The sequence below is a fragment of the Octodon degus genome, unplaced genomic scaffold (assembly GCF_000260255.1).
Source record: "Octodon degus isolate 3935 unplaced genomic scaffold, OctDeg1.0 scaffold00057, whole genome shotgun sequence".
NCBI classification, from domain to species: Eukaryota; Metazoa; Chordata; class Mammalia; order Rodentia; family Octodontidae; genus Octodon; species Octodon degus.
Window position 1 is genome coordinate 8,506,290 of NW_004524633.1, and position 9,069 is coordinate 8,515,358.

At 44.8% G+C, this 9,069-nt stretch overlaps 1 protein-coding gene across 1 annotated transcript in view; it reads left to right on the forward strand.

Moving 5' to 3' along the window:
* Cth (cystathionine gamma-lyase) overlaps positions 1-628 on the forward strand; it is a 37,959-nt gene extending 37,331 nt beyond the window's left edge. The window contains exon 11 of the mRNA XM_023718279.1: positions 54-628. Within this exon, the coding sequence (XP_023574047.1) occupies positions 54-80 (27 nt within the window). The 3' untranslated portion in view covers positions 81-628. The remainder of the gene's footprint in view (positions 1-53) is intronic.
* Positions 629-9,069: the final 8,441 nt, after the last annotated feature.

Sequence of the window (9,069 nt, forward strand, 5' to 3'; positions counted from 1 at the left end):
AATCCTCACCTGAAGACATAGCAACATGTTTATCTTGTGTATTGTTAATGCAGCACCCTGGGAGCGGAAACCTCAAGTAGGACTCCAAGCTGCTGGGAGGAGTTGCTTCCTGACAAGATCACATCTTCTGGATAATTGAATGGACCATGAATGAGAGAGGCTTTGCAGAACTTTCAAGTGAAAAGTTTAAGAACCTTATTGCTTTCTGCAGCTGTAACCTTGTAGGGGTCTTCCCGGTTAGAAATATTTCCTGTGTTTCTCTTCATAACTGAGAGATCAGCTCTGTGAATATCTTTTTGTTAACTTGGCTACATATTTGCTTCTGCAGGACATTTGTGCTGCTTTGGGGGCTTGGATTCTTTTATTTCATAGCTTGAAACTTACTTAGATCATGCTTACAATATAATGGTGATCCATATTTGATGCTTTGTAAAGAAGTTAAACTATTAAATGATATTTCCTAAATCGATCCTGATGTCTGCATACTGTTGAAGAACATTAAAAGCCATGGTTTACATTTGGTTACCATATGCCAAAGCTCAAATGCATGAAAAGTCAATTGTGAATTTCTATTGATTTAGACTTTTACCTATTGTTTTTCAAAAAATAAATGTGATTATCAAATTCACTATGAAATTTCCATATTATATGACATTATCTCATGTTTCTAGGTCCTTCTAGTTCCCAGAAACTGCTCATAGAGGTCTTAGCTTCTAATACTATTTTTTTTTAATTATGTATTTGGTACAATACACAGCTTGGACTCCCAGTGATCTTTTTGTTTCAGCTTCCCTAGTGCTGGGATTACAGGTCTCGGTGGCCGGCTCAGTGGGCCACGGCTGGGGCCGGCACGGCACGTAAGGGGGTATTGAATCTGGGTCCATGGACTTGCCTAGGCAGGTGCTTAGACCTACCTGAGCTATCTCTGTGGCCCTGTAATTTTTTTTTCCAATTTTTGTGTATTTGGTACAAGGTCTCACTACGCAGCTCAGACTCATAGTGATCCTCCTGTTTTTTGCCTCCCCAGCGCTAGGATTACAGGTGTGTGCCACCATGCCCAGATTCATTTGCTGGCTTAGTGTGCCCTGGGGGCAGGTCCAGTGTAGCATGTGGGACCAGGGATCAAACCCTGGTCCCTGCGCTTGCAAAAGCAGGTGCTTAGTCCACTGAGCTACCTCATTGTCCCTCATGGCCCTCTAATAATTAATTTTTATAAGCTAGATTGGGTAACTATCATTCTCAAATCTTAGTGCTGCAGATTTTTTACACATTCTACATATGGTAAGTTAAAGGTCATTTTTTTTTTTTTTTTTTATTCTTAGGGAAGGGTCTACAGGGTGTTCAGGCTCACTACTAGGTCGGACTTGTGGTGATCCACCAGTTTACAGCCTCCCAAGAGCTGGGATTACAGGCTCAAGTCACCACGCCCAGTCTCAATGGCTCAACATGCCCTGGGGGTGGGGCTGGCACTGCAGGCCTGGGGATTGAACCCCTGACCCCTGTGCCTGCTTGCAGGCACTTTAATCTGCTGAGCTATTTGGCTGGCCCTTAAAGACCACTTTTATGCTTTTTATATTTTCATCTAAAATAATAAACTTGTGAAGACGAAGAAGGCTGTGTTTGAGAAGGATTCTTTTTTTTTTTTTTTTTGACTGGTTCAGGCTACCTTTAGGGCGGGTCTAGTGCAGCTTGTCGAGCTGGGGATCGAATTTCAGTCCCCCTGCACTTGACTGAGTTTGCCCAAGCAGGCGCTTTAAGCAACTGAGCTAACAAGCAAGCCCCCAGAAGCTGCGCTTGAAAACAGAATCTTTTACAGTTCACTGTGTAGTCAGCAAGTTATTGTCGTAATCATAAGTCAAGAAGATTTTTGGACTGAATCTTTCTCTCTCTCTCTCTCTCTCTCTCTCTCTCTCTCTCTCTCTCTCTCTCCATGGTCTTGCTGTGTAGCCCAGGCTGGTCTGGCACTCACAGTGACCCTCCTGCCTCAGTTTCCCAAGTGCTGGGATTATAGCTGTGTACCATCACATCTGGCTTGGACTGATTTTTCAAGAATCATTTTTGTATAAAAGGACTCACATCTCATAGTATATATTACCTTTTGCTGTTGCCATTAGTTTTGTTTTGAACAAAAATAACCATGGAACCTGGAGAATAGCTGAGTCAGGTAGGATGAGAATACAGGAGAATGAACATTATCGTATGTCGTCTGAGTTACAAATGCTGTGTGCAGGGCCTGGAATTTGGTCTCCACAGGTGGTAGCATTTTGAGGCAAGTTGTTTGTCACCATGGAAGCTGGCAGGCCTGATTTTGCACCATCCCAGGACCTGAGGGTCGTGGAAATAAACAAAGACCCTCCAAATGAAAAAGGCATTTTTATGTAGAGCTCCAAGTTGGCCACTACTGCTTGTGTTTGCATGGAAGCTCAAAGGCAGGCCCAGGAGTGGGAAAGCCTTCTGGTGGGGAGAGGTGGTGCCTCCCTTGCAGTGAGTTCTGGACTCAGTAGGCACGGGTACCCTGTCCTTAGCTGGAGGTGCACATTCAGCTTCCTTGGCTCTGGTGGTTCTTACTTGGGAAGCAGGACTGCAAGTTAGGGAAGCTGTCAGCTCTTAGTCAGGTCCTGACCACCCAGGACTGGTTCCTACGTGAGTTATTGTTTAGCCTTCTGGACAGTCCTGAGGGATGCCGTCTGGTCTCCAGGAACCCGACTTACCACAGCCTTACTTTTTGCACTGTTGTAGATAATGGCAGATTTTCTGAGTAGGTGGGTAGAAGTTTTGTTGCTGCTGTTGTTTTTCAAGTGAATTTTTATGAGTCCATGTTCGTCGTATGTAAGGCTCGCAGTCCTCATGGGAAGTTGACCACTGCAAGCAGCACATCCCAATTCTCTTCTCATCACCTTCCTGTCCCTTCTCTTTCCTCTTGGATCCCCTTCCTGTTTGCAGAAGATCTGTCTGTTTCTCATGGATCTTCATTTTTGCTCTTTAATTTATTTGCACCTTGGTTTTCTCATATGAGAAAAACTGCAATGTTTAAGCTTAGGTGTCTGATTTATTTCACTTGACATTCTGGGCTCCTGTTGCATCCATTTTCCTACAAATAACTTGTGCAGCCTTCTTTATGGGAGAGTAGTACTCCATGGTGTGCAAATACCACATTTTCTTTATCTACTTGCTTGTGGACATAGAGGATGCTTGTGAGATGTAGCTGTCATGAACGGTCTGGCTAGTGGATGCATACTCTGTGCCAAGGCTTCTTGGACTAATGAGTGTTAGTAAGGGGTGTCAACCAATAGGTGTGTGTGTAGGGGGGTGAGAGACACAGACAGAGCCAGAGCTGAGAAATCAGAAAACCATTGGGCAGACTCGTAGACTAGAGATTCACTCAGCTCTTTTGATCTTGAGTCTGCACACAGTAAGGTGGGAATATGGGTAGGAGGAGGGGAATGTGTGAGAGTGCACTGTAGTCTGTGCATTTCCCAGGGAGACATCTGTCTTTGCCCTCCAGCTCTAGAATTGATTGGATGAAGCCTGCCACATGACACAGCTTCAGCTCCTTCCCTTGAGAGTTTATTTGCTTCAACAGCAGTCACACCTAGCAACCATCTTTACAGCAGCTTCCTGCCTGGCATTTGCCCAAACACTCTGCACCATGGTTGGCAGGAAAAAAACCTTGTGACCATCTAAGAAGGCACCATTGGGAGGATCAGGCTTTAGTCTGTGCACAGCGTACTCAATTACTACAGGGCTATTGTTCTCAGTCTTGATGCAGGGCAGCTCTGCGTTGTACTTGGTCATCCCTTTGGCTCAAGCCACCTTGGTCCTTGAATGACTGAAGAAACAGTGACCCCCAAAACAAACAAAACACATTAGGATGTTTTTCACACTGGACAAATCAGCTGCCTCTCTATATAAAATGTGTTTAAGCAATTCACAAATATATTCATGAATATATCTCTTTGAATTTAATGAATGAAGTACATTTGCTGAGATTGTAGTAATTTTAATTGGCATGAACACTATAATTAATATTCCTGTTTGAGTCATCACTATTCAGATTCAAGCAACTAACTGGACTTTGAGTTGATGTCTGGTGAAAAGATCGACACAAGCACATAGGTCTGCTGTACAGCAGTGCTCCAAGCTGCCTGCTGGTCCACTGTGTCCTTGCTGGCAGGGACGCGTGAACACGCATTCACTTCATTGTACAGCTGGTTCTAAAAGAGGGGGCAACCTGTGAGCACACCTCCCAGTCAGGGCAGACGGCCAGACTTTGGGGCCACCACTGTCCTGGGTGGTTATCTGGAGCCCAAGACGCAGAACTCTAGCATTGGGCGCCCCCAGCCACGGCTGAAATTCAGCAGGTGAGATTGCTCCCATGCCGATACCTGTCTGCCCTGCCAGTCATTTTCTTCAGACGTTTCAGAAAGCCTTTTTCTAGCGCCTGCCCAGCAGGACAAGGAAGACTCAGCTTGCCTGTGTGTGTCTCTCTGAGCCCTTGTGCACCGTGACTCCCAGTACTTTCAATTCACATGATAAAAGGAACAAAATCTGCCCTTTTCAGTGTCCTTGTACATTTCCCGTTAGTTTTCCAGTGAATTCTGTTATAAAGTGGATAAGATGATCCATTATTTTTGAGTTTTACACAAAAACTGCCTGCTTTGCTATGAGAGGGGAAGCTCAGAAAGCAGTGGGGGAGCTGGGATATTTTCAGAATATTTTTCAGAAACCAAGACATCCTTTTAACTACAGGGAATTCCTAAATGACCTGGTTCTTCTGAGGAGTCAGGTACAGCCCGGAAAGACACATTTGTTTTTCACAGAAATGAAATCTCAGCCTTATGTTTGTAGAGTGAGAAATCACAGACTCACTTAATCACTCCGGTGGACCTAAGGAAAGGTTCAGAAGAAAGAAAGAAAGAAAAAAAAAAAAAAAAAAAAAAAAAAAAGATAAAACTTGAATACATTGTAGAAAAACCCAGAAGGAGGGGGCCGGTGAGATAGCTCAGCAGTCCAAGGCACCTGCTTAGGCAAGCTTAGGTTAAACGCAGGGACCGTGGTTCATACCTCCGGCTAATGTCAAGGAAGAAATAAATAACACAACGTGAAGAATGAGCTTAATGCTCTCCATCAAGGAGGAATTGAAGCTTATTATTTAAAATGAAAAAAAAAAAACTTACAAATTATCCAACTGCAAGTGATTTTAGAAAAGTATTTCCATTTCCACAAGTTAATTCCATTTGCTTCCTTTTACAACTACAAACTTAGAAGCAAGCGCAATCAAAATAACCGGCTTTTAAGAAAGACATTAAAGACTTTCCAAATGCTTCCTTTATTTAGTCTGTGCATTTGATCAGATGTTGACTTAACGTTCACAAAATAAATTTAAATGTATTCCACTGAGAACCCTAGGGTCCAGCTAACGTCCGCGTTCAGACGGCTCTGCAGCAGACTCGTGTAGTGCTGGGGATTAGAGACTTCCGAAATCCGAACTTTTTATACTGCTTATATTTAACTTCTACTACAGAAAAAAAAAAAAAAAAAAAAAAAAAAAAACCCTCAGGCCTGCCCCCTCCCCCCATTTATTGATTCAGGTGTTTTCTCCCTGTTGAATTAGAACAGAGAAAGGAAAGCAGGTGGAGAGCAATTATGTGACCGCGCCCCGCCCCTTGGGCAGGGAGGTGCCAGGTCAGGTTTAGGGCTTCTGCCCTTTACACAGGGGATACACAGGGGACCGACAGCAGCTGGGAGTGGCCAGGCAGGGACAGAGGCTGTGTCCTCCGGGGCCTGGAGGCCGCCCTGATCCGCACAGAGAGGGAGGATGCAGGGTCGCAGGAAGCCCCGCCTCCCAGCCTAAGCAGCCTTGGGGCTCCACTGTGGGGGTTCCTGGTGGTGATAAGACTGTGTGCTCCTCCCTCCTGCCTTCCCTCTTCTATGGTAACGTTTTCTGCACATTTTGCCAAAGCCATGTTTCTCCACCAGAGAAAAGGTCGTCTTGTCTCAGGCTCCCATCATAGAAAAGTAGAAATCAGGCTTTCTGTGATCAAAAACCCCATTCGGGTGCTCACTAGCCACTGGACACGGGCTCGGGTGGACACGGGCTCGGGCAGGCCAACTGAACCGGCTGAGCTTCAGGATCCCGCCTCCTCGCCCAGGAAGACGGTGGCGATGTTGCTGCGTAGAGTCGCAATGGAATCAAGGGACGGAAGGCACTTGCAGGTGGCGCCTAATTGTTGTCTGTGCCTGGGACTCAGTCGCAGCCATTGTCCAAATATGTCCATGAGCTGCTTTCTGGTGATGTTGGATATAGACACTACTCTAGAGAGGTCCTTTGTGAGTATGGGAATCATGGCAAATCCACTCTTTTGATTTGGGGTAGAATAGCTCTTGTTACTAAGCGACAGGCTGGTCATTATTATGTGGGCTGGAGGAAAATGGTTCTCGTTTTGATTTAGCCATGAGCTGCCTATCAACTGGCAGGTGAATGGTTTAGAAACATTATTTGAAAAAGAACTGCTGGAGGAACTGCTCTGAGCATGGGTCTAGCGCATACAAATAATACGAGGATGTATAATTAATTAATTAATTGAGACAGGATCTCTTCATGCAGCTCAGCTGGCTCTGAGCTCACTGCATAGCCCAGGCAGGGCTGAACTGTCAGTGATCCTCCTGCCTCAGCATCCCAAGTGCTGGGATTACCATGCCTGACAATAAGAGTGTTTTATAACTCCAAAGCAAGTTACCAAATAGCAATAATGATTACTACAATATTATGGAAAGGTTAGAAATTGTTCTTGTTCTATAAGATAAAATAAGGAATTTTGCTGATATCAGTTTTTATGTTGGATGTTTATCATGGAGTATTAAGAAAGAAAAATGCCAGGCAGCCTCTTGTAGTTTTTCATTCTCAAGACGCAAAATAGTCTCTGTGAAAGGCAAAATAACCATGATTATGAGGAGTGATTTTTTCGTCTTTTTGAGACAGTGTTTCACTATGCAGTTCAGGCTGGCCTTGAGCTCAGTTTGTAGCCCACCCTGGCTTCGAACTTATGGTACTTGTTTTGAGAACAGTGATTTTGTTATACAATTGGACTGGATTTCCCTTGCGTAGACCATCTGGAGCTGGGTGTGGTACTGCAGACCTACAACTCAGCACTGAGGAGTCATCCTTGGCTTCTGCCTCCCTCCCCATCTTCCAGGCTAGCCACAGTGGGGGGGATGGAGGGAGGTCCTCCCCTTCCTGAATTCTCTCCTCCTCTTTGCAGTCACTTTTCCCGCCCAGTAGGGGAAGATTATTATTTTGTTTGTGTGTGTGTGTGTGTGTATGTGTGTGTGTGTGTGTGTTTTAAATAATGCAATTTATTTGAAGGTGGGGGGAAGGGGAGAGAGGTAGAGAGAACAGTTAGTTGCAGATCTGCAGGTTCTTCTAGAGGTTTGCAAGCTGCTCTCTAGCCTCTGGTCTCCAGATGGCAGAATCAAGCTGATTGAGTTTTAGATTCATCATCTGTTGCCAAATTTGGGGCAATGGCCTAGGACATGGTTTTTTTTTTTTTTTTTTTTTTTTTTTTTTTTCCTACTTCCAGGTTATATCCAAGGTTGACAGGGTCTTAAAATATGCCTTAGGCCCAGCTGCTTTTCCTGCACTCCTCAGATCTGGCAGAGCCAGGGCCCAGCCTGCCCAGAGCAGGGGACGACCCTCAGTAGCAAGGAAGGCGTGGAGCTCCTTAGACCACCACTCACAGCTTGATAAAGACCTCCAGTCTGAGATAGTGAACTTGATTCTCAGGCCTGGATGCCAGAGGCAGACTGTGTGAAGTCAAGGAAGGCAGTGGTCCGTCTGACTGGGAAAATGAAAGCCTCCCAATCCGGACTCCTTCTGTTACCTCACTTACTAAGCTGCCGGATAATGTGTTGCTTGAAAGATGGAAACGAAGAATTGATTCAAAACTGTTCTAGTATGATCATTATGCATTACCATTCATTTGACTTACAAAACCACGTTTTGTAGCACTGTGAAGTGTATCTTGCACTGTGCATCACATACAAAATTTAACTCTAGGAGACTGATCTGTCTGTCTGTCTGTCTGTCTGTCTGTCTACCTATCTATCAGAGCAGGGCTGTGAGTATGGGCCTTGGAGTCATATTGCCTGGATTTGAAACTTGTTTATTTTTTTTGTGTGTGTGCCTTTAGGCTGTTTAATCTCCTGTTTTCTAATTTCTAAAATAGAGGCGATTGCCAGGTGTGGCGTGCATGCCTGTAATCCCAGCACTAGGGAAGCTGAGGCAGGCGGATTACCTTGAACTCAAGGCAGGTGTGAACTGCATAGCAAGACCCTGTCTCAAAAACAAAGAACAACAAAAACAACAACAACAAAATAGAGGCAGTCATGGCACTGGATTACTTTGAATAGTAACTGATACACTGTAAAAGAGCTGAGCACAGTGCCGGGTGTGCACTGTCACTAAACAGTGACAGTGTTCATTAGAATTATGTGGTTGGCTTCAGGAGATTCAAACATGAACCCACTCTTCAAAGAGCACTGTTGTTCCCTCCCTGATGCGAAGAAGGCAGTGAAGGTGGTCTCTTAGCCAATCACAGGAGGCTCATCCCGACCTGCGCACTGGCTCTGAGCCACCCTGCCTGCGTGGGCTGGGCCGTGTTTTCCTCCCATGGTAGGGGAAGCCTAGAAGGGCTCCAGTATTCATTTCATCTCTCTGCATCTCAAATCAGTGACAACTGAATTTAGCTCTTGCTTTGCCACTGCAAAAGGTACTTTCAAATTCCTGTCTTGATTTTTGTTTTCCACAATTTTTTTTTTTTTTTAAATCCTGGGAAGGTTGATAAAGTCCCCAGAGGTGGTACTAATGTGTTTTCTTGCTTGCATGTTTCCAAAAAGATGCACTGAATCAAGTCTAACTTGTTTGTCTAGCGGTAAATCTTGAGAGGTGAGAGGCTGTGGATACAGAGAGCGAGGGAATCACCTGAAACTTTTTCTTTTAATGTGTTTAGATGCTGCTGAGCTATCGCGCCAACCCCAGAACAAACTTGAGGACAACGTGCAATATAAGAA